We start from the raw sequence: 26,809 nt of genomic DNA, 5'->3' as shown, positions 1-26,809 counted from the left end.
TTTTACAGTAAATACATACACACATTTTTGCTGTAATTGATTTAAAGTAAGTTACTGGAGATCTGCTGCCAGTAAGTTACTGTAGATTCTACGGGAAATTGTTAACAGTATAGATAGATAGATAGATGGATAGATGGATAGATAGATAGATAGATAGATAGATAGATAGATAGATAGATAGATAGATAGATAGATAGATAGATAGATAGATAGATAGATAGATAGATAGATAGATAGATAGATAGATAGATAGATAGATAATGTGTGAAACAAAAACATTTGGCTGAATGTGTACGATTAAATAGCGCTGCAGTATAAAGCAGGTGGTGGTTGTTTTGATACAGTGTCTGTACAGTGGTGCAGCGTGTGCTCTCGTGCACCTGAAGGGGGTCTGCAAGTACGAGCCTCAAGACTTTCATCATCAGACGGCAGGTGACACACACACACTGGCTGGGGCTGAATGTGCGCGAGGGGCCCTCTAAACGCGTTCACGCAGCTTTGAAATGGTGACGTTAGGTTGTACAAAGGCCATTATAAATGTATGCACGGAATGTTTTGGCATCCACGAGATGCATTTGTTTACTTTTGAAGGTCTATTTATGCTCAACAAAACAATGCAGATATTCGCATGCCTTTTATGCTTTTTTTGTCTCATTCACTTGCAAAAGTCCTTAAACCAGGAAATATATTTCCTTCTAGTGCTGCTATGCATGTATATGCCTTACAACAAAAGGGCGTGTGTGTGTGTGTGTGGCTGTGTGTGTGTGTGTGTGTGTGTATACATACTGCTTTTAAACTAAAAATAAGATTAAGGTAAACTTTTTTTGTACCTCTTGCTCAAAGTTTACTGACATCAGTCTAAAATATTGTCATTATCTAAAATCTGTGTTAATTAACTAAACTATGGGTATTTAAAATTGCAAAAGATTAAAATTCAAACTAGTTTGTACTTTGTATTTTTCTACTGTTACATAAAGTATATATTATTTTATCATAAAAAAGAGGCCAATTTTGTCAAAAGTATTACAAGTAGGCCTATATTAAAGTACCAATCCAGTACGTTAGTAAGAATTCTGAATTGATGCATGTATACAGACCTTGTTTACAAAAATACTTTTCTGCTTCTTCCAATGTCGTTTAATCATACAGGTCCTTTTGTCAGGAAATAAATTGTTTACAGATACATCTAGGACTGCACAATATATCTTTTCAGCATGGATATCGCAATGTGATCATACTGTATGCAATAGAAACATCGCAGGATATAGGAAATGTTAAGATTGATGCCTGGAATTGTATAATGATTTTAAAAACATTCAGGTATAAGAAATTGTACCATTTGTGTCCTTAACTACAATTAATTTTATTGAATTGTTTTTATCATTCAGTTACTGTAATTTAATACTGTTAGAAAAACATTTTATCTAACTTTATTCTAATTGTATTCAAATGGCAATATACAGTTGAAGGCAAAACTATTAGCCCCCCTTTGATTATTTTATTTTTTTTTTTTAAAACAGGTTTAACAGAGCAAGGAAACTTTCACAGTATGTTTAATAATATATTTTTTCTGGAAAAAGTCTTGTTCCATTTTGACTAGCATAAAAGCGGTTGTGAATTTTTCAAAAGCCGTTTTAATGTCAAAATTATTAGCCCCTTAAGCCATTTTTTTTTTTGATAGTCTACAGAACAAACCATCGCTATACAATAACTTGCCTAATTACCCTAACCTGCCTAGTTAACCTAATTAACCTAGTTAAGCCTTTAAATGTCACTTTAAGCTGTATAGAAGTGTCTTGAAAATATCTACTAAAATATTATGTATTGTCATCATGGCAAAGATAAAAGAAATCAGTAATTAGAAATTAGTTATTAAACCTATTATGTTTAGAAACATATTGAAAAAATCTGCTCTCCGTTAAACAGAAATTGTGGAAAAAATAATCAGGGGGCTAATAATTAGGGGCTAATAAATCTGACTTCAACTGTATATCACAAAATATAAAAAAAATTGCAATGTTACATTTTGCCAATATTATGAAGTCCTACACTCATGCATAATTTACAATGCTGTTATGCTTAATGTTATTATAGTTTGTTAGTATGCTTCTTTAAACTACAAACAAGAAAGTATGCATACTTTCAGTCCTCTGCTTATAGTTACTTGATTAAATACTGACAGAAATGTTTATTTGGCCTAAACAAGTCTGAAATATACTTGGAAATAATAATGAAGAATTCTTAGCACACTTGGCTTTAGTTTTGTTTACTTTTCTGATTAAGTAATCAATATGCTTTCCCCACATAATAGGAACCTTGGCTAGTAATATCCTACATGAAGTGCAAATGTATACAATAAATTCAATTAGAGAAAACCTACTTGTATATAAACCTATAGTTGTTGGGATTTTTGAAGTTAATCTGTGAAATGTTAACACGATAGTTCACCCAAAAATGAAAATGCACTCACTATTTACTCGCCCTCAAATGATTCCAAACCTGGATGAGTTTCTTTCTTCTGTTGAACTCAAATAAAGATGTTTTGAAGAAAGCTGAAAACCTGTAACCACCGACTTTCATAGTAGGAAAAACAAATACTGTGGAAAGTTAATGATTACAGGTTTCCAGTATTCTTCGAAATATCTTCTTTTGTGTTTAACAGAAGAAAGAAACTCATAAATGTTAGAAACAAATAAATGATGAGTAAATAATGACGGATTTTGGGTGAAATATCCCTTTAAGCTTGTTTGTGATATCTTTAAAGCTCAAAAATGTTTGCGGGTTCACCTGACGTCATACAAATTCCTATATAGATTCATAAAAAGAATGGAAAGATGTTTATAGTCTTGAAAGCTCTCTACTTCTCTTCAGGTCAGACCAGCGCTGTTTTTGTGAGCGGTGATCGGGTCCTCAGATCATGTGAAGGGTGAGAATGAAGAAAGTTCAGGAACAACAGCGCCCCCTTTCCTCCTGATGTCGCAACACGCTCTCTGACGTCATGTGCTCTGACGTCGCCTGGAAATTAACGTAACATTCGCATAGGTCATGAATATGGATAATGGAAATATGAGATTGTCACATTAGCAACAACTACAACAAAAAGGAACAAGTCTGCTGACGAACCTCATCAGGATTTAAAACACTGATATAAACACTGCTACAAACCATTTAAATGTATGTAGGGCCTATATAAATTTTAGTATAACACGCACACACAGAGATACAGATAAGCTGACGAATAGAAGCGCTGATTAAATTATTATCATTTAAGTTCTTTGAAACATTTGCGTTTTTATTAGAAAGTCTCATTTGAGTATATTATAATAAAATATATATTTTAAAATGATTACTTTCACATTATGTAATATGTATGACAAGTAATTAAATAAAGTATGAAATATATTTAACTTTTTTGCGTTCATATAGTCACATATTTGATTTGTTGTAGTCATATGTAGCCTATTCATTTTCATATGTGACCCTGAACCACAAAACCAGCCTAATGTAACATGGGTACATTTCATAAATTTAATATGGATTGTAATGTTTGTACCTTGTGTGAACATATTGGAACATATTTATGCAAATTTTCAAAAAGTTATGGGATGACATTTATGTTTGTCATTTAAAAAAGCCCTTAAACTTTGTAGTCTGCTAAAGGTATTTTTGATGATTAACCCCCTTGTATTGTATTGCATAAAAAATAATTTTAATAAACACATAAATAATATTTTTTTAAAACAGGTGCATTTGGGTATAGTTAAAAAACATTGTTTGAGCCAAAAAAATCATGTTCCATGAAGATTCTGTTAAGAGTAAAATGTCAAAAATGTATATTTTTAATTAGTAATGTGCATTGCTAAGCATTTAATTGAGACTTTTTAGCTTTTTTGTTTTAGGATTATTTGAATTTAAATTCATTTATTGAGTCTTTTTTTAATGTCAGATATCTCATAGCTTTTTTTTTTAAATGTTCATTTAAAGTCATCAAGACGAACGCACAGTGTGCTTTCAGAGATATAATAAGAGACAAGTTTCACAAAGAAGGTCCAAATGTTCTACAAAAGCAAATCAGATACAATAATAGCAAAATCGCTAACCATTAATTTACCAAATAAATAAATACACAATTTCAAGACCGAAATAATATTAAAGAAAAGAAAAGAAACAAGGCAAACATTCCATCTATAAGTAATAATATTGGTGTCTAAATTGTCACAAAGCGTCTGGAAAAGTACATTAAAAAAATAATAATATGTATATATATATATATATATATATATATATATATATATATATATATATATATATATATATATATATATATATATATATATATATATATATATATATATATATTTGTTTTTAGATCACAACACATATAGACGTCATTTGAGAAAAATTAACATTAAAAAAACAAAAGAAAAAAAGAAACAATAACAACAACAATAAAAACCTCAAAACAAACAAAAAAAAAACAAAACCCTAATTTACATACAAATCCATTTCTCTCACAATTTAGCAGCTTAAAGGTGATTTTTCTCATTTTTTCCCTTCTTTTTTAAACCCTTAAATTACAGATTTCCAAATAGTTAGCAGACTAGTAATGTCCTATAACAAACCATACATCAATGGAGAGCTTATTTATTCAGCTTTCAGGTGGTGTATAAATCTAATTTTCAAACACTGTTAGGTGGTCCAGGGTCACATGTTTGAATGTATTTTATAAACTCTAGTAGCCTGTTGGTTTTACAAGATGCACTAGTTAAAGCATCAAAATACCTAAAAAATAATAATAATATGAAAGTGACCTAGTGGGTGAACATCACACATATAACAGGGAGACTCTGTGTTTTTTATATCTTGCAGGTGTGGGTGTTCAGGAAAACCTTCAGTCAAACGGAGAGATGGTCCACCTTCAGTTTCCATGAGCCCCCCAACAGTTTTGAGTCACTTTCTCAGTTTGGCTAATTTCTCATCATCCACTGATTTCTTACCTGGGGATCCCTGTCTGACTCACCGAAAGAACCCCATCTTAGAGACCCAAAACACAGACCAGGTGAGGGGGACGTCTGGGGTTACCTGCATGGGGAATCCTTAGAGGAAGAAGACCAGCTCATCATCCTCCAGCACACCACAACAGAGGAATATTACATGAAGCTAGAAATCATACAGCCCACTCCAGTCAAAACAGCCTTTCAGTCGCTGCACCATTCAGACCCTGCATCCATCAGTCTGGAGATCAGATTACTTCTTAAACTGATGTAAGTAGTTTTGATTTATCATGTCTTATAAATAAATGTAAAAAAGGTGTCACTGTGGTGGTCCCCTTTAAAAATTTGTATCTACACGATAAAAAAATATCTGTAAATTAGCAGTTTTTCATGTTTGTGACAAAATATAATGTGTTGTTATTTATTTATTTATTTTTCCCTGTTTATTTATGCTTTTGATTCGCATTATGGGACTTTGATCTTTCTGCTAACAACTTTTAACTTTCGAAAAAGTGACTTTTAGTAACATTTCTAATAGTTTAAAACAGCTTTTTTATGGCAAAAAAGCTATTATTATTGAGAGCCATGGGCCGAAGGTAAAAATACCAAACTATTTTACAGTAAAGTTGCCAAAATAAAGTTAAAATTTATTTCATAATATTTAAAAATAGGTAAAAAACATTGCTTTGAATTCTGTTAACTATTGCAGTATAAGTTTTTAATTATAACTTATTGCAATACAAACATAAACAATCACATTCATAACAGAATCTGCCTTTGCCTTGATTTGCTCACCAAAGTCTCTGCATTGTTCTCTATTCGTCGGGTGACAGTATATGCGTTTTAAACTAAACATTAAAATATTTAATTTCTCTTAGCTTTTTTTTTAAGCTTAACAATAAAAAAATAATTAAAGGTTAGATTAAATTTGAAACGACAATATATAAACCATCCCCATTATTCTCCCTCTCTACTCAGATTGGGTGGTGGGCCAAATCAAAGGTTACCATAGGCCAACTTTGAACATCCCTGGTTTAAAGTAATATATTGTCTGGGTTGGTGTTGTGTATTACAATACAAAACCTTGTTAAAAAAACTGCCAGTAAGTTTTCTGTTATTTTACAGACGCATTTCTCTCTGTATTATTTCTTAGACATTATATTATTTCAAACTACTGAAGTATTAAACTGTAGAGATTCTTAACAATAAAAGTCAACAGAGCTTAAGGTCCAATAATGCAATTCACAACTGTAAATAAATGGAAAACACAAAGTACGGAAACTATTAAGTAGTAGATATTTTTAAGGGTCAATTTTGGTGGCTTAAAGGTTCATATTAGCATCTGAAGTGTAAATATTAGTTCCTAAAATGTACAAAACAGGTGCTACCCCAGTGATAGCTCTTTTTGCTTTATACTGTGTGAAATATTGAGCGCTCGTCAACTTTACTGACATCTCTGACATCAGAATGCTCAAATAATAATAGCCATTTAATAACTTTTTTCTGCAAATGTTCATTTGATGTAATCTAAACCCAGAGGCTGTAGATTTATATAAAATATAGGCATATGTGTTCAGCAATGCAGTAAACAGAATGTTTGTTTGTCTGAATGTTGCTTTGCTACAAGTGTTTTATTTTTTCAGAGGTTATTTGTTTTCTTATGCTTTAGATAACTTTGGTAGAATCAACCTGAAATTTCAGTGTAACTTTATATGAAGAGATGCAAAAACCTCTAAATATTAGCATTTTTCTTAGACTCTTGGGTGTAGGCTCAGAAATTCTACTTTTATTATGACCAATAAGCTCTTCTCATTGCCTTTAAAATGAAATACTTGAACATGAACATAGGAGGCTGAGAAAAATGCTCATTTTAGGAGAAAATTTCAGATGGCGTTTTTACATCTGAACTCTTCAAATATAGACAAAATAGGAAAGTTCTCTTATGTCTTCTATAATTATGTATACAGGGCTGATGGCTGAAAGTTTCATAAAATTAATGGTAATTAATTTAATGTTTTTTTGTTTTTCTTACTTTTTAAAATGGAAATACAGTTGCGTGACTTTATTTTTAGTATTGTTTCACAGGTTGATGATTCTGTTTATTGGGATGTTTACAAAAATACATGTGTGTTTATTTTATGTAAATTATACATACAGTTAATTTTAAGTGTGGTTGTGTGTGCATGTGCGTGCGTGTGTGCGTGCGTGCGTGCGTGCGTGCGTGCGTGCGTGTGTGTGTGTGTGTGTAGGTTAAAAAGACGAGGTCCACCAAAACTCACAAAACTAATTTTATATACATTGGATAGAAATTGTGAAAAAAATAATGACAAATAATTTGTATTTTGTGGATCAACTGTGATACTAAAATAGAGATACTTATATCAATATATACTTATATTGATATATCAATTTCTATTATATAAATTTCTATGATATGTATATTACATTATACATCATATTAAAGTATGAATATTAAATTCAATCAATTAAATGGTGTAATTATTTTGTTAAAGCATATTTAACTAAACATTTTAACTATGTCATTAGGCTTCCTTAACCATATTGTATTTCTTGTTACAGTCTGTCATGAGTTTTGTCACCAGCACAGAGAAGAAAGAACACAAAGAAAAGATGCTACAAAGAATAAGAACATTCCTTTTGTTCCCCTGGATATCTTTGTGCAAGACATTTATTTATTTATTTATTTATTTATCTATCTTTGCATCTGTGAGTAGATGAATATATTTTACAGCATGTTTAACACATAAAATTGACTTTTTTGATGTTTGCTGTGAGTAACGTGCCACATTTTGTGTTTAATACAGATAGATTAAAGTAACTATACACTCAAGATGACACAGTTTACTCTAAGATTTCTCAGATGTAGTTTTGTGCTTTCACATTTTGTGCATCTCACTTAAATAAATAATGTTAGATGCATGCATATGAAGTAAAGGATTTCTAATTGCAATATAACAACAATAACAAAAAACATGCTTTAACATTTATGAATATGCCTTTTATTTTTGACAATCAATATATAGATACAAACGTGTTGGTAACATTTGCTGTATTCTACCAAAAACAGCCACAAAACTGCTAAACCAGCAGCATGTGTGCTACATTTTAGACATATTTTTTGTTTTTATTTTGCCTTGCATTAACATTGATAGATTGAAAGAACTGTAAATTTGTAAATTACCTCTAATATTTGTCAAATGTAGTTTTGTGCTGGTTTAATGGGCTTTGTTAAAATTAACGGTTGATGCATGCATCAGTATTGCACCAGCACTGACAAAATAAAAATGCTTCAATGTTTTTAGTCAAACATTTATCTCTCATTTTCTTCCCATCAATAAAGGAGTAAAAGGGTTTCATCACAATGCTTCTTTTCTTACACACATGATGATTTCTTCTCCATGTAAATTAGTGAAAGTACATAAGAGGTGTGCTAAAGTGATGGTGAAATGCTGTAACCGTAGAGTGTAATGGAGGTCTTGTGTGCCTGTGACGCTCTCCGTGCGGCAAGGTCTGTGGTTTCTCTGTGGTGGTTTTGTTTCAGTGTTGCGCCGAGGAGCTCAAAGCTGAAGGAGCGATGCGAAACAGATAATCTTCTGTCTTCTTGCACAGGAAGGGGTTTATTCATTTGCCTCAAAGTATCAGGAAGAACAGCTGCACATTCAGTCAATGGCACTAGTTTCTCTCATAGCCACATTTTGTTTATTTGGCACAGGCCTTTTGTATTATTATTTGTTTTAGATTGTTATGTATGGGACAATGTCATGTAGATCATCTAGTTTTGTTTATGTAGTTTTTTTTTCTGCCATTTTTGTAGATGTGTTATTACTGTGTGTATTATATGGTTCCCATAATAGAATTAAAATATAAAAATATGTATAAAAGTTGTTGTTTTTTATTTGGGAACTGTGACCTTTCTAGTTATTTAGCTGTTTTAACAAATATGGATACTTGTTTCTGCCACAGAAATGTTTTTTATATTTTGTTTTTGTTTAATTTACAGTTTTGAAACCTTTTTTGTGTGTGTTTACAGCTCGCAATTATGAGGAAATAAAATTTAATTGTAAGAAAAACTCTAAATAATTGCAAAAAACCAATTCTGAGATAAATGTCAAGATGTAATCTCAAATTTCAGACAAAAAAATGTAATTAGGATATTTAAATTGCAAATTATAAGAACTAAAGTTGGCAAAATTGCCATAGGCCTATAATGTGCGAATTATACGTTGATGATCAGGGTGGTCAACTTTTTCAGTAATATTATTTTGTGTAAAACACACTTCAGTGAATCAAATTAAGTGACATCTTTTTTATTAATCCAACATATTTATTTTCCAATTTTTTGTGGGATAGTTTATGTATTCTGACCTACAATATCCTGTGATTAGCCATTTCAGAGCTCAACGTAGATCAAACTACACTCAAAAAAATGAACTTTCCCTATTGTTAGTTTTACTATACCCATCCCTGTTCACATTACATAAAACATAAAAGTAATTCAATTTACACAAGTTAACTATGTTATTTCTACAAAAATGGAGTACTGTAGGCTTTACCTAATAAGGGTTTGACTGGACAACTTAACATTGTGGAGTAAATCGCAAAACCCTCTTAAGTTTGGATATTTGCGGACACCGTAGCTTACCTATGGGCGGAGCACCGGAACAGAACGGAAGGCAGACATTTAGGAGTAGAAGATGGTGGCTTTGTCAGGTAAGAGTATTTTATAACTCTTTACTGTTAAATATCGCTAGGAAAAGTGTTCACAGAATTATGTTATTTTATGTTATCAGTGTATTTCAGAGTCTTTTGAGTTTTAGCATTTTTAGCTAGTTATACTGACTCGTGTTTCTCAAGGAAAGCACATGGCAGTGCAAAGACTGCAAAATAACTGTCACGACTAGATTAGTGCATAGACATTATGGTCGCGTTTTTATGCACTTATTCTGAGTTTCTCTGTAAATTTAAAACATGGAATGCGCTACACAGCCATCTTAATTTTAGATAGAGGTAAATTTGGTATTATATTTGCACATTCGTTCATTTAGAAGTCTCTATTGTTTACCATGTTACTTTGAGTTATTTGATCAGAATTACCACGCAAGTATAACTTAAAAAAAAAATTAACATTGTTTATTTGACTGTGAAAATTTTGTACTTTGATAGTTATTGGCTGCAAATGTGATTTCACTATTTAGGGTTTGCAAATAATACTTTTATGAAATTTTATTATTAAGTCCGAATGTGTGAATATAAAACCAACTTTACCTCTGTCCATGCAAATGAGAACACAGGGTTACATCCAAATGTAACTCTAGCCAAGTTCAATTGCCATGTGTTCTTGCAGCAATATAGAGTCAGAAATATTTTAGTAACATCCATAACCACCTAAAAAACAGTGATACAGTGCCTTGTATGAAAGCTATCTTTACTATAATCTTGTGTCTTAAATCTACAGATTGCTGCTGAATTTGCTGTTGAATCACTTCTGTCCCACTAATTCAAACATGTCAAAACTGGATAGTTACTCCAGCAAGCTGGCCAGCATCTCCCGTAGAGGAGGAGGAATTGCATAGAGGTAAAGTTGGTTTTATATTCACACATTCGGACTTTCCCCTTAATAATACAATTTCATAAAAGTATTATTTGCAAACTCTAAATAGCAAAATCATATTAGCAGTAAATTTCTATCAAAGTACAAAATTGTTCACAGTCAAATAAATAGTGTTAGTGTTGTTTTCAAGCCATACTCCCATGCTAATTCTGATCGAATATTCAACGTAACATGGTAAACAATATAGAGACTGCTAAATGAACAAATGTGAGAATATAAAACCAACTTTACCTCTATAGGAATTGCAGAAAGAGGTAACAAATTATAAATTATATTCACACATTCTATCATTTAGCAGTCTCTATATTGTTTACCATGTTACGTTCAATATTTGATCAGATTTATCATGCACGTATGACTTCTAAACAACATTAACACAGGTCTAATTCAATCTGAACAATGTTGTACTTTGATAGTCATTTGCTGCTAATATAATTTCCCAATTAAGAATTTGCAAAGAATACTTTTCTGAAATTCTCCTTAATAATATAATGTCTTTATATCCAAGTATAAAACCAACTTTACCTTTATGAATTGCAGGGCATAATATTTGAAAAGTGATGGCTACCATTGATGAGGTTTGTTAACTGTATTTTAAGATGCTTGTAAATAATTTCCACTTTAGTATGGTGTTTTTTCATTGTTTATACTTAATGTCTCTTCTACAGAATGATTCCATCTCAACTCGGAGAGCTTGCATTCTCAGAGCATTTTCTCTGTATCTTAATGAAGATTATGAAAACCTCATGAAGGAGTATACTGTAAGTGTTTTCAAGCAGTGAATGTTTAAAATGCCACCACATAAATTCACATAATATAATCAAGGAATATCAATACACAAAGTATATTTAACTTGGAGTTATCAAAAGTACAGACTAACCCTAACAAACACAGTAAAGTTGTTTTGTAAGTCACTGCAGGTGCGTTATGTGAAAGATTGAGGAATGGACAGTTGATACAAAATTCACTAAATTTACAATCTGTATTTTTGATGTAATAAAACTGACTTAACAGTGGTACTGTTTTTCTGTTTTATATTACACAGACTTTAAAAACTCAGAGAGAGAGAGAGAGAGAGAGAGAGAGAGACATGGCCAATACTCTCATTTATAATCTACATCGTCAGACCTGAAGGTGCAGAAGCCTGTGACCCACCATCAGGTGTTGGACTGATTGTTGAGGGAGTGAAAGTGCTTCAGAACCTTGGCGATGTCACCAAGGCTTGTGCTCTTCTTTTGGGAGTCATATACAGCTTGAGTCTCAGTTATCCTTCAGACCTGAAATACACCTGAATTTTTCCACAAAGTGTTGCTGGGACTTCAAGAACTCAAGAACAAACTTGGCTGAATCAGTACATCATTCTGGACAAATTAAAGAAATAGAGGAAGAAGCTTTTTTTGTGACATTTAAATTGTTTCTGTTTTTAAAATTAATGTGATGTTATCTTTGTTGATGGCACCAAAATTTTAAATGAAGTTCTGCAACTTTAAATGGCTAAATTGTTTGGTTATTTACAAAGATTATAGGTCAGTTTTTATCTTTTCATTACTAATGGCTCGAGCGATTTCAGATATACAAAATTGAACACTGGCAGTTTGTGACATGCTGCCTGCCTTAAACTTCCCTTTTCTCTTTCCAAGTAAAATGCTTTATTTGCAGTTGCTCATAGTAAAATAACATTTTGGTCAATAATAAACATTTTTTTTTGTGTCTTTTTGAAGCGAAATGTTATTTTGGTGGGGGTTGTCATAAATAGAGGCCAGTTGTATACTTTAACAATCGCTTAAACATTTTAAAATATCAGCAATTAAGCAATGTAGCGTTTCGTGACAGTATTGAAAAAAATAATGTCCTTGCACATTTTCTTTTTTAAATTCGTATTTGAAGAAAGTAGCACATTGTAAGAATGTTCACTATTGACCAAAGTGTTTAAAAAAAAATAAAAAATACCTCTTCAAACTGCTATTTCACCCGTTTGTGGATGTTTACAAAAATCGAGGCCAGTTTGAATGTTACTCTTACTATTCATTGTAAAGATCAGAAATAGAGTTTATAAGTATTTTAACATTCCATGTATTTAATTTTTCAAATTAAGATTTCAAATTCTTAAAGCCAGTTACACTTTGAAAGACACTTTGAAAGAATTTGTTTCAAAGGACCTGTGAAATTGAAATTGTTTTATGGATTTTAGGTGTATGTTGCAAAACCTTGCAAAAAAATAAATTAATTTTGTTTCTAAAAATGTTTGATTATTTAGGTTTTACACTTGTAAAGCACATACTTTAAAAGTGAATAAAAAAAAGAAAATAAAGTGTTCACCTTACATATTGAAAGTTCATAATTTTTACATAACATTACTAAGTAAAATATACATATAACTAAAATGTAATAATGACACATCTAAATTGGGTTGTATGTACTAAGGAATATTTTGTAAACTTTACCTGAATTTCTTCAGTTAATTCAACTATATTGTTACTTGTTGAAACTACTCAACACAGTTACGTGGAACCACTTGACACTCTTTTTTTATGTAAGTCCAACAAATCATTTTTTTGAGTGTATACAAACAACGCATCTAATTGCACTTTACTTTCAGGCTATGTACAAACAAACACCTATTTTACAAGAAAAGTGTCTGGTAAATGCTTACCATGTCTATCAGCTTATATTATGCATTCACAATGGTATAATCCATTATAGGGGGGTGGTCAAATGTATATTTGTATTATCTATTATTTCATTAGAATTAGAATTTAAGATGCAAAACATGTCTTACTATTTAAAGGACTGTACCCCATACAAATTGTTTTAATGTCCTTCAGGGGGGATCAAGCATTAATTAGGGGGGTCAATCCTCCCCTAAACCCCATGTAATTTGCACCCTAGCCTATAGACTACAAAGTTGTGAGAAAAAAGTTTTTGAAAAAAGTTTAATAACATTATAAACTCTTAATTGCAAATAAAAGTCAGAATAATTCAATATTAACTTAAAAAATAGTGAGACAAAATAAAGTCTGGGTTGTTAAATAGGAAGTAGCAATTGCAAGGAAGACCTGAAAGTAGTGATGTTAAACAATGTCAGAATTGTGAGAATTTTTTTTTTTTTTTTACAGAATTCTGAGATAAGTCACAGTTACCTTTTCCAATCTCACAACAATTCATCAATATTGTGTATCGATATACTTAAGTAAATGAGTGGCTAATTCATAAAAATTTGTGATCATCACTTTAAAAAACTGACCACTTCGCCGGCAGTTTGATTGACAGGTGTTCCGGCCAATCATAACGCCGATATTCTGTGCGCCGTCACATTCAGCCAATTTTGACAAACAAAACCGTCTGTGTAAACAAAATAAGCATGAAGTGTAAGATTAGCTGTTTAAAGTGAAACATGGTGAAAATGTGCTCGTATGGGACTTTCAACGAAGACAGTTGCTATATAGAAAGGCTGGGTGGTATATATTTCATCCTTTTTTTCTGAGAGAAGTGTATGAAATGGATACGTTTTTTACGGCCTCAGTATCAACTGTCAATCAACGGTGAAGTCACTTGCTGAATGAAGACTCGAAACGCGAGGACTCGAGACTGATGATGAACTAATATTTTCTGTTATTGGAGCTACAAAGCCCGCATATCTTTAGTTAATGGAGATGTAACCTGGCAATAGCAACCAGTGAACTACCTGAGGACTGATGACAGGTGAGTTGAGCTAACATAAACCACACGTCGAGACCCAGATATACAATGAAGTAACGTTAATATTTAACGTTACCAGGGGCGTAGCAACCGGAGGGGACGGGGAAACGTCCCCCTTACTTTTAGAGACAGACCATTAGAATTAGAATTAGATATACTACCACCATTGTTGGGGCAACGTATTAAAAGTAACGTGAGTTACATAATAATATTACTTTTCTAAGTAAGGAGTAAAGTAATAAATTACTTTAAAAATAAGTGATACGAGTTACTTTTTAAAATGTAATATAAGTTACTTTTTATTTAATTGATTAACTTTTGAAAAATAAATTGCTGAATTAAAATGAACATACTCAATGAGAGAATAGGTTCATTATTTTCATTGATGAAAAGGAAAAGGGTATTTTCTCAATGGACAATGATTTTACTTAACTAATAAGACTAACGTTAAATTAAGCCTCAGCAAAGTTAAGGAAATGTCTCACAAAAGTAACATAAGAGCAATTCCAGCGTTATGGATGTGACATTTGCAGTAAAATCTTAAAACATAAATTCAGAAAGTATATGTTAACATTATTGAAACATTTGTTTATATTTTCCAAAACAAACAACCACAGAGTTATGGGAGCAGAAAATATTAATCTGTAAACATTTTTTCTATTTTAAATGAGGAAAATAAACATAAATTATGGATGTGATGAAAAAAGTCTGCAAGTTTACCGTATACAACATACTTTGTAGTAATTCTGTGAATTAAACGGCACAACCCAAAATAAATAAAGCTCATCAAAAGGATAAGAGTCGGCTCATTAAAGAACAAAAATTAATAATTTGCTTTATTTCACATTATTTTCATTTATGAGGAAAAAGCTCCGTTATGGATGTGACGTCTCTTCATTATAGATGTGACAGATGTGAAATTGGCACTTGTGTAAATCAAATATAATAGTTTGAAAACATTGACAGAGACTTTTTGAGTATTTTTAAAGCACAGAAAAATATTTGCTTACAGAAAAAAACGCAGAAATGTTTCGATATTTTGGTGAAAATTTAATTTTGTTATCATGGCAAGGTTGACATTTGGATGGAATTGCTCATAACGCATTACTTACTATAAAAAGGCAACTAGTTACTTAGGGGAGTAACTCAATATTCAATATATACTTAAAAGTAATGCATTACTTTTCAAAAGTAACTTTCCCCAACACTGACTACCACCATGTGTACATAGATGACCTGTTAGACTGAACTAAAACAGCAAATATCAAACCACCATTTTTGTCTGTGATCAGACAGTATAATTCAGTATAGTTTCATAAAGGCAACACACACCCTCAGAGGGAAACTTGATAGCACCCAAACCAGCACACCCTCACACAAAGACAGGGAGACACCTAAAGCACATAAACAACGCTCAAATACAAGAGTTTAATTAAAACACGATTGTAAACAACATCTGAAGCAGAATAATAAACATATCAGCACAGAAAAAAAGAACATCAGAAAAACTGTACATTTCATTACTGATGGTAAAAGTAAAATAAAAAAATATATAAAGTCTCTTAAGACGAACAGCTGGGTTTAGTCCAGGTTTAAGGTGAGATCAGTTCAGTTTTGAGGGTGAATACTGTAATAACAGAACTAAGAGCAGATTGAAGCTGTTTTTGTAATTCACACATAAACGTAATACATTTTAAAACATAATATACTTGGTATCTACAGGCCCACTTTTAGGGAAAAAAGACCACCACCTAAAAATGAACAAAAATGGCAAGCTTTTACTGTAGGTCAGGAGTCATATAATACATGCAGTTTAAAAGACAAGCATAGATTTTAAGGTAATTAGATTTATTTTATAAAATTGTAGATACATTTTGTTTGGAAATGAAGAGTCTCATTTTTGTTCATCGAAATGGATTCGTCCTGTGGAAAAAAAAACTACAGTGAATTTTCGTTTTTTTAATGCTTAAAAAGTTTTCTTATGCTCATAAAGCATACAATACTGGCAAAATAGTCTACAATGTTTTTGTTTGTATGGTTATCAAAGTTAGGTTGAGTCTAATAAGTCAATAAACCTAAAAATTAGCATTAACTAACATCCATAAGCTTTCTGTTTGCTCATTTTCGTGCTTGAAAGGCCCAATTATTATTTAAATGAATGTTTTTTTACTACACAAACTAACATAAATGGGCTAAATGGTTTAATTTTATAAAGAAAACACTGAAATCTTAGTATGTAGGTGAAAGATAAACATTTTTTTACTTACTTGGTGAATCGATGTCTGCACTTTTTAGGTAAACCTGTTTAAAAAAACAAAGTTGAAATATTAACGAGAATGCCTCAGTTTCTTTGGATTTAATGGATTTATTAGATATTGGCCTGAGTAAAATGTTAATCTGTTTTTTCATTTCAAAGTTTCTAATGACATTTCTTTCAGATTTCACTTAAAATTATTGTGATTTGTACAGATAATAACAGAGAGAGAGAAAAAAATAAATCTTTTCATACTTTTTCATATTTATTTTGTAACTTTTATGAAGTTAAATCATTGTCATGCTCTCTTAAAATGAATATTAACAAAACTGCCACTTTTTATGATTTAAAAAAAGATTTATTTAAATGTGGAAGAAACTGTTGTAGTTAAAATAGTAAAACAAATACTACAATTTTCAAACACACTTTAAACTTTGAATTAAAGAATGTATAGAATATATTTTTTTTACATAAAAGTCAACAGCATATGTTTTAATGGTGCATTATTTAAGAAACTTTTAATGAGTTAGCCAGGATTTAACTTTTGTAGCTACTTTTTAGATTTTGCAAAATGTTAACCAGCCAGTTAAGTTGAAATTACTTGTAAAGTTAATTTAATTAAACTTAAAAAATGTAATGCATCAACAAATGTTTTATTGCGTGTACACATCAAATTTAATTTATCTAAAATGTTTTATCCTATTTAAGTCTATTTAACTGGAATTTGTTATTGTTTGTAACTTTTAATCCGTAGCTGAACTATAAGCACTAAAAAAAGTATCTCAGAAATGGACTTCTGCATACAGTACATGCATGGGAGATCTGAAAATTTCAAAAGACTAAACATCTTGCATGGTAAAATTGAAGTCCTCAAGCTCTTTCTTTCATGTACCATGCTACAAAGACATCTGCAAGCTCCGTTTGTGTGTGTACTCACGACTGAAGTAGTAAAGCGTGCCCGCAAGAGCAATGGCCAAAAGCAGAAGAGCACCGATGCCTGGCCAAAGCACCGAACTTTCACAACCTGAAACACAAATACAAGCAAACTAAACATTAATGCTGAAAATACAGTCAGGACAATTTTGACCTATAAAATTCTGAAATAAAATCTAAAATTTTATAGCTCTTAATAAGCAATGAATGCTTGAAAATGTGTTTTAAGACCCTCAAAATATACATCATTTCTTTTTAGACAGTTTTTGTCTTATTTTATTATTTTTATTTCATTTTTTTAGGAGGCAATCATTATAAAAAGTTACACACTTCTTGTTCAGGTCAATTTGAACTTTTCTATTTACTTTAATGTGCCAAAAATGATCTATGAAGCCTATATAACACTTTTTCCACTTTCTAACATCAGTTTTGGGGTTGTAATTTGCTGATTAGCTCATTCACAACACACACACACACACACACACACACACACACACACACACACACACACACACACACACACACACACACACACACACACACACAGCTTGAAATTCAGCACTTCATTTCTGAATTCATGACACTTCATTTAAAGTGATGTATGTTGTTTAGTTAGTAATCTGCACCATTTTGGGCAATTAAAATAATTTCATTAAATTCCTTTAAATACAACTGATAATACTTGCAATTCTCAGATTTCTTGTTCCTACAAATTTCATAAAAGGATCTTTATATAATCGTTTTATTTGTGTGTGTGTTTGTGTGTGTGTGTGTGTGTGTGTGTGTGTGTGTGTGTGTGTGTGTGTGTGTGTGTGTGTGTGTGTGTGTGTGTGTGTGTGTGTGTGTGTGTGTGTGCGTGTATAGGCTAAAAAGACGAGGTCTTTTGACAAGGCAGTCATACCATGGTATGTAGGTCTAAATGGAACCAGAAAGTCATAAAAATCAGATTGTGTATGTGTTGTACAGGTTAAAAGAACAAGAAATCAGTAACATTTAAAAGCATGTCTTAATCCAAACCTTCAGTGGTCCTGTTGGGTTTGCAATGATTACAGGGGGTTCTCTTGGGTTTCTCTGTCTTAACTGTTGGCGGCTGAAGTGTTGGAGGATTCACTGAGAACAAAGAAAAGAGAGCGTCAGGACATAACTGTGGATACTGATTCCAAAGATTTACATTTGTTGTATGAAAAATTTACATTTACAACATTTTCTGATAAAATGAAGACAAAAAAAATTACATGCATAAGACTAATACAAATATTGAATGGTTCAGTCCAAATTTAAAAGTAATAATTTCCTCTCATGCACTCCAGATTTCTGTGCTTTTAAATTTCTGTGAAAAAATACGAAATTTGCATCCAGTGTGTCCAAAAACCTTACAACCAAGTCAACTAATGTACATTTTTCAGACTAAAGATCCTACAGGTGGTTTAAGATTGCTTAGACTAAATGAACTAAACGATTCTCAGGCCATATTTGAACAATTCATTGAATTTGTAAACACTCTGAGAAAACAATAAGTCTGTAAAAACAGTGAAAATGTAGATCGCTACATGATTAGCGAGTTGAGTATTTTGTTTTAGTTCTATTTTCCACTGCGCAGTTACGTTTTAGTGTTGGAAATGTCTGGAAATTAATGCAAAATAAAACAAAAAATTACAATGGTGCTTTTCCGTTTTACACCCATCAGTCACTTATTTTAAGTTACTTGATCTTGACATATTCTCAAGGCACCCTAAAAAAAAATGTTATAATGAAACCTCCACCTTGCAGGTAAAGATGCTGTCAAGGATGAAAACCTCAATCCTAGTGTAATTTTACCAGTATGACTCTTTAAACCAGCATTCAGTGTCTCGGTTTCACTGCTTTGGTATCTTCAGCCTAAACATTTCCATTGAACAATACCATTAAAGATCTTATAAACTTCATACAAAAATATTATCAGTTTCTTTAGTGTGATTCATGTGAGCAAATAACTTGTTTCATTAACAAAAAAGCGGACAAAGCAAGTCTGCTGTAAAATGAAATTAGTTTCTTTAAAAAGTGACAACTTGTTGCTTTAAATTATGAAGCAAACGAATTAGATGGAATTGTAAACATTAAGTCAACTTAACCATTCTAAGTTACAATTAATTTACTCACTATTTTTAAGCCAACCTGTTGCTTTTATGGCAACAGGATTACACTTAAAAGCGATTAGTTACTTTACCTAAAAAATAAGTTAACCTGTTAAAGCTGACATTATTATTATTATTATTTTTTTAAAGATTTGTTTTGGGCATTTTTGACTTTGTTTGACATGACAGTAGTCTGACAGGAAGTGAAGTGGGAGAGGGGTGTGGGGGGGGTAGGGTGTAGGATTGGGAAAGGTCCAAGAGCTGGGATTAGAACTTGGGACGGCCGGAGCGCTTCTGCATCATGTCAGTGTGCTAACCACTGGGCTGTTACGCCAACAAGCTGACATCATTTTAACAATATGTTTTATAAACATTTTAAGAAAATGGTTTACTCAATTTTTTAAGTAAAGTCAGCTAATTGCATTAAAAGAAGCAGGTTTAATCACTCTTTAAGTCAGCTAATCGTATTAAAAGCAGCAGGTTTAAACACTTTTTAAGTTAACCAATTGCATTAAAAGCAGCAGGATTAAACACTTTTTAAGCTAACTAATTGCATTAAAAGCAGCAGGATTAAACACTTTTTAAGTTAACTAATTGCATTAAAAGCAGTGGTTTTACTCACTTTTTAAAGTAAAGTCAACCAATCGCATTGACAGCAGCAGGTTTACTTACTTTTTAAGTCAACTAATCGCATTAAAAGCAATGGGTTTACTCACTTTTCTAAAAGTAAAGTCAACCAATCCCATTAAAAGCGGCAATTTTACTCACTTTTTAGGTCAACTAATTGCATTAAAAGCTATTTTTTTACTCACTTTTTCAAAGTAAAGTCAACCAATCACATTAAAAGCAACAGGTTTACTTCCTTTTAAGTCAAACAATCACATCAAAAGCAATGGTTTTTCTTACTTTTTAAAAAGTAAAGTAAACCAAACTCACTAAAACCAATGGGTTTACTCACTTTTTTTTAAAAGTAAAGTCAACCAATCACAAAAAAGCGGCAATTTTACTAACCTTTTGATTCAACTAATTGCAATAAAAGCAACAGGTTTACTCACTTTTAAGTCAACTAATCTCATCAAAAGCAATAGGTTTAAAATTGCCTTTTTTTACAGTGTCTTTATTTTTTTTAAGTTAATAATAGTTTTTTTACAGTGTAATACCATGCTATTTAGGTCTACCTAAATGTTAAATAAATGTATACATTAAAGATCTTATGCCATACCACCCTATCCTATACCCTCTGATTAAGAAAGCTATAAGCGGGATCGGGCATGTTAGCACTTTGACTACTTGAGAATCACAGGTGCTGTAACTCAAGAAGAAAGCATAGAAGGGCACTAGAGCATACCTCCAGGCTTTATGTAATATCCTCTGGGCATTATCTTTTTGGCTTTAAACATGCAGGAATAAAAGCCAGCATCTTCTCGCTGTAGATCTGCGATGCGCAGGTTGTAGGACACCTTTGGTCCATTGGACACCGTGCCCTTGAGAGAATGGTTCAGGTTTTCTGCGATCTCCTCTCTGCCGGCGCTATTGACGTACATTAGGAACTGAAAAGTGTTTGTCGTTTGAAGGTATCGGTACCAAAAAACCTCCTGGCAGGCGTGATCTGGGCAGTCACAGTTCAGACTTTCTGAGCCATTGATTTTTGGATAGCGAATAGCTGACGTCGCTTGGAAGGAAGGCAGCATAGAAGCTTTAGGAGAAACAAGGGAACAATCATTAGTCCGGCTTTGACTACCAATATTTTAGATATTCGTTAAATTTTATGAATACACAGTAAAACATTTATTGCTCCATTACATTTTTAAGCTGAATCAAATAAACTTTACAAGTAACTTCATCTTAACTGGCTGGTTAACATTTTGTATAATCTAAAAAGTAGTTTAAACCTGACTAACTTACTAAAAAAGTTTAAGTAACATTAAAACATATGTTGTTGTGACTTTTCTTTTTTTTATAGTGTATAGATGTTATCTGTTCGGATTTTGAAGGACATGAAGGACTTCAGTTAACTTATTAGTGTTTTACAAATTTAAGTGGATTGAACATAAAACAATTAAGTTGTCAAAAAATCTCAAGAACTGTATTGTTTAGCTTATTTTAAATAGGTAGTTTGAACAAACAACAAACCCTTTTTTTTTAGTATATAAACTCAAACTCAAAATAACGCCATGTGGTTTTAACAGTCATGCCATTGAATATTTGTGCAATAGAAAGTGATGTAAAAGGTTCTTCTTGGAACCATAAATTTCAGTAACTTTTATTTCTAAGAATATGAACATATCTCTCACATTACTTTTTTTCTATGCAGGAACATGTGTTTTAAATAGAATTACAAGCTGTGATAAGAAAAACAACAGTAACAGAACTACTGTAGCTGACAACAATAGACCATAGAGGACTGAAGATGCAGAAGTCAAAGATTTCCTTTTGTTTTGTAAGAATGGAAACCTGAAGAGACAGAACACTATTGTAGATCATCTATGCTGTCTGTGTCCTCTTGCAAAACACCTTTCCTTTCTTATAAGTGCCTAGGGGGAAAAGGCACACATTTTTTGTCCTGACACTGACATATTCTTATTACAAGTCAGAAAAAATTGAAAAAAATATAAAAGATTTTGCTTCAAATTCCAAAAGAGGTTGAGAAAGAATCTTTAGCGAACCAGATTTTAGTCGTAATCAGATTATACAAAGTTGGCTCATCAGTGCCTTGCCTTGAAATTGCTTTGAAATTTTGAAGTTCTGTAGGCTTACGTGGGAATATTAAAGGATTAAGCATTATAGTTCTTACTGCGCTTGCATGGGGGCCAAAATCTAATCTGTCCAGTCTATTTTGTTTTTCGTCCTTTACCTTTGTGGTGTGCATTTATCGTGCCATTGTTTTCAACAACCTCATGCAGTGTCACAGTTTATTGCAATTACATTCATTTATATTATTTTTTGTTTGTGATCTCGTATATACAATAAGAGCGCCTCCTATATCTAACCCTTTGGAGAACCACTCTGTAAAGTCTACTCCAGCACGTCCCAAAGACCTTCAATGGGGTCAACAGCTGGTCAACTCTTGTGTGAAAATGAAGAGTTCTTTCACAGTTTGAGCTCGATGAATCTCCACATGGTCATCTTGGAAATGACTGTGGAATAAATATATTCCGAACCTGGTTGTTTAAGAAATTAAAAGCTATTCAGTTTTAATTCATTTATTTTTCACTCCGCTTATGCATATTAGTATAGATATATATGGTTTGAAAAATAATATATCACAATGCAAGTATACAATATGCATTTCAGTGTGGAATACAAAGTAGTTTGTAAAAACATGAGAGTGAATCTGACTACCATTGTAATCCGATTATTAGTTTGAAAGAGTGGATCGTTATCGAAACTTAACTGAGCAAAAGAACTAACCAGACATAAAATATGTTTTTTGTTCGAAAAAAAAAACAACAACATTTTTTAGAATAATTAAACCTGTTAGATGCAAATAAATCTGTTACTTCACATAAACATATTATTTTCTAACTCGTAACACTTTTCTATATGATCAGATACGTAAAATTGTTGTACTCTCTTAAAAATAAAGATTCCAATATAAAATACAAATATTTTACAATTTTTTTTTTTTTGCAAAGACGCCACAGTTGAGCAATGTTTGATTACTTAACATAAATAACCTTTTCCCACTATATATATATATATATATATATATATATATATATATATATATATATATATATATATATATATATATAAATAAATAAAAACTCTTTTGGGGAATCCAAATGTTCAACAGATGTTAAACGTTCCTCTTAAAACCAATAAACAACCTTTATTTTTAAGAATGTAGCTAACAATCAATCAGTCGGAACTCCAAAAATATATATCACCTTATATTACAATATATTACCGTATCTCAGTATGAGAAAAACAAACAATACCACAAACTATTACTACTTACTCTAAATGTATTAAATATTAACTTTCCATTTACATTTCAAAGTTATTAAACATACAGTTTCCATACCCTGTATTTTTAAGTGCAGTAAATCTTGTATTTGACTTAGAGTGGAAAACACCTTTAGGCCTACAGCGCACCATCAGAGTCCATCGTAACATATTTAGAAACAATATACAAATATATAAATTGACAATGCAGTATTTACAGAATGCCACACCAATAAAAGACAGGATTTAAGTAGAAGCTATAATACATTGCCAGTTATTGATTTACATTTGAGTCTTCGTCATGCAGAGCTTATATCACTGTAGCCGTTCAATTTCAGGTCTCATTGAAAGTAATATATAATGATATAATGCAAAATAAAGTTCTTACCTGCCGTCAATATGAACAAGCAAGAGCACACACAATGCAGGGTCATTTTTGGGCGTCTGTGTGTGAGCTGTCAACTGTGTGTCTGTTGTTTTCTTTCTGTTCTTCATGTGTCACACTGAAAGGAGGGCCGGTGTGTGTGTATGTGTGTGTGAAGCCAATGAACCAATTACTGACAGCCTATCAGAGAATGAGTCAGAGGAAACACACAAATACATAAAACATCAGTGAAATAGGAGTTTTTCAGGAGTCTTTTTCGGAAAAATACATGTTTCTAGTTTCGTTATCACGTAAATAGCAGCTTTTGAAAAACATTGAACAGAAGAATTCTGTTAAAGTGCCTAATTATGTGAACAGGAAAAGTGATGGAATTTAAACTGATTTTGGCAAATTCTGATTAATTTTATCTTTATTTAGTGATTTTGTTTTTATTCACGTTCAGTGGATTATTTGCAAATGGAGTCAACTTTAATCATCTGGAAGTATGATGTTATTTTAACACATTTTAAAGACGTAACCTTGTTTGAATAAAAAGCATGACTAAAAAAATATGATTTCTAGAGAAATTAGAGGTTTACAGACTTTAAAACCAGTGTAGTTGAAATCAAACCAATACATGTGAACACAAACGATCTCCAAACACCCGAGGATGATTTTTAAAAATATTTGAGCACTAATTTCACAATTTTACAAAATAAAAATCAAAGATATAAAATACTGGTCATTCAATACTTTAGGAGTCCCTCAAGTGTTTTATTTTAATTTTAAAATGAATTTAAATCTTAAACGTATTTCCTAAGATGATCTTTTACCCAAACGCAGCTGCGTGACCTGAGAAACACCTGCTTCTGTCCGCAAAGCACCACAGCTGGCACAGCGCCAAATCTGAAACACACACATATGAAAACACTTCTGATAAATATCAGACATGATGAAAAAAATCACAATTATACTCAACATACTGCAAGGGATGAACAAGCTACCAAAATCACTTCATTATTCCGCCTGTAAGCACGTTATTGCTAGAAAGGGTGAAACAAAATACTTTAGTTGTTTTTTTTTTAAGGTGTTTTTGTTCCTGTGTCATTTTTCTGACAACTAAAGAATAATAATTAATTACATAAACCTATTCTAGGTTTATAATGTGTGTAGGTGCATGTAATTATGCATTATTAATTGTAATTACACAATAATACACTGCATATGTGCAATAAAGGCACCTTAAAATAAAGTGTTAACAATACTTCCTAATCTTTAAGCATTGATAAAGTATGCTATTTTATTTCTGATGGTGATAGATCGCAGATATTTTAGACATGTTTTTGGTGGTTCGTGGGCCAAGTGAAACATGTATGACAGTAGGATTTATTCAAGAGTCAATTTAAATGATTAAAAGACAGATTTGGCTGACAGGTGGCTGAATTGTGTTTTAAATATTGGGAAACGTATCTTAGTACACAGCGGGGCCTGCTAATGTGTGTAACCTTGTGTAGTTATATTTATAGTTAATTACATGTAACAAAATTACATTTTAAATTTATTTGTATATTTATTTTTTACAATTTTGTACAATTATACAGATTTAACCCAATAATTTATTGGTTGTTATTACACTTTGGCTCTGCTGTCTAAATGTCTACATTAATACTGTATATTAATATTTATTATCTATTTATTTTATATATATATATATATATATATATATATATATATATATATATATATATATATATATATATATATATATATATATATATATATATATATATATATATAATAAAGTTAACCTTTTTTTAAACAGTTTGAATATCTACTTAAGAAATTAAAGTTAAAATTTGGAAAATAAATTGGGTTTGTCAATAATCAACCCAACGTTAAGTCAAATATAGGCAAACCATTGTTAAGATAATTTTTTGACCTTTTAATTAACATTTTTTACCCAACGATCGGGTTTGTCAATAGTTGATCCAATGTTAAGTCAATTATGGACAACCCATTGTTGGGATACTTTTAATTTTAATACATTTTAATTACCATTTTTAACCCAATGATTGGGCTTGTCAATAGTCAACCCAACGTTAATCAAGTATGGACAACTCGTTATTGGGATAATTTTAATTTTAATACAGTTTATTTACCATTTTTAACCCAACGATTGGGTTTGTCAATAGTCAACCCAACATTAAGTAAATTATAGACAACCCATTGCTGGGATAATTTTATTTTATTTTTTTTTATTAATTTTATTTACCATTTTTAACCCAACGTTAGGTCAAATATGGTCAACCCATTGTTGGGATAATTTAAATATATTTTAATTATCAGTTTTAACCCAACGATTGGGTTTGTCAATAGTCCACTCAACGTTAAGTCAAATATGGACAACTCATTGTTTGGACAAAGTTTTTCAATTCAATTGAAATAATCATTTTTAACCCAATGGTTGTCTATATTTGACTCGACATGGAGTTATGACAACCCAGCATTTTTTAGATTGCAGTTTCTACGGGACGAACAATCAAAAGTGCACATAATTCACACATTTTTTTGCATCACTTTTTTCAATACACAATATTTAGGCGAATAAGCAAGCTTATTTTCCACTGCGCGTTCTAATGAAACCCGAGTGTGTGGGCCTCTGGAAGCTGAAGCTGCTGTGTAGGAGTTTTGAGTTTGTTCGTTGGGCCTCGTCTCTCTCTGGAGGTCTGCAGGGGCTCATGGGCTGCTGGAGGGTCGTGAAGAGGGGAGGATGTGGGAAAAACACACGCGCCTCGGAGGTCGAGACACAGGGAGCCGAACCACACGATTCTTTGAAAACAGGAGATCTCTGAGGGGCTTGAGAGGAGAGAG

At 31.7% G+C, this 26,809-nt stretch overlaps 2 protein-coding genes and 3 long non-coding RNA genes across 6 annotated transcripts in view; 3 read left to right on the top strand and 2 right to left on the bottom strand.

Moving 5' to 3' along the window:
• Positions 1-26,809, bottom strand: part of gtf3c5 (general transcription factor IIIC, polypeptide 5) — a 678,526-nt gene that overhangs the window by 485,980 nt on the left and 165,737 nt on the right. The gene's annotated exons all lie outside the window — the stretch shown is intronic.
• Positions 2,876-9,202, top strand: LOC141379994 (uncharacterized). The gene is made up of 3 exons (XR_012397187.1): positions 2,876-3,174; positions 4,870-5,264; positions 7,575-9,202. It is a non-coding gene; the product is annotated as an uncharacterized lncRNA (long non-coding RNA).
• LOC100537030 (uncharacterized) lies at positions 9,662-12,868 on the top strand. Its single transcript, XR_222780.6, has 5 exons — positions 9,662-9,725; positions 10,471-10,590; positions 11,167-11,204; positions 11,295-11,387; positions 11,672-12,868. It is a non-coding gene; the product is annotated as an uncharacterized lncRNA (long non-coding RNA).
• LOC141379992 (uncharacterized) lies at positions 13,912-20,849 on the top strand. The gene is made up of 3 exons (XR_012397185.1): positions 13,912-14,328; positions 18,377-18,417; positions 18,565-20,849. It is a non-coding gene; the product is annotated as an uncharacterized lncRNA (long non-coding RNA).
• On the bottom strand, positions 15,735-25,572 carry cd8b (cd8 beta). 2 transcript variants are annotated; one of them, XM_073935874.1, is made up of 7 exons: positions 23,963-25,572; positions 20,975-21,322; positions 18,530-18,622; positions 17,517-17,603; positions 16,593-16,626; positions 16,197-16,248; positions 15,735-16,076 (listed from the first exon to the last, which is right to left on the bottom strand). In XM_073935874.1, the coding sequence occupies exons 1-6, from the start codon at positions 24,006-24,008 to the stop codon at positions 16,230-16,232; spliced, it is 627 nt and encodes a 208-aa protein (XP_073791975.1). In that variant the 5' UTR covers positions 24,009-25,572; the 3' UTR covers positions 15,735-16,076; positions 16,197-16,229. The 2 variants fall into 2 exon arrangements, with proteins under 2 accessions (XP_073791975.1, XP_001345248.4); XM_001345212.9 differs by having other exon boundaries at positions 15,735-16,248.

The sequence above is a fragment of the Danio rerio genome, chromosome 21 (genome assembly GCF_049306965.1).
Source record: "Danio rerio strain Tuebingen ecotype United States chromosome 21, GRCz12tu, whole genome shotgun sequence".
NCBI lineage: Eukaryota > Metazoa > Chordata > Actinopteri > Cypriniformes > Danionidae > Danio > Danio rerio.
Note: the sequence above shows the minus strand (reverse complement) of the source record. Positions and strands in the feature narration are given on the sequence as shown.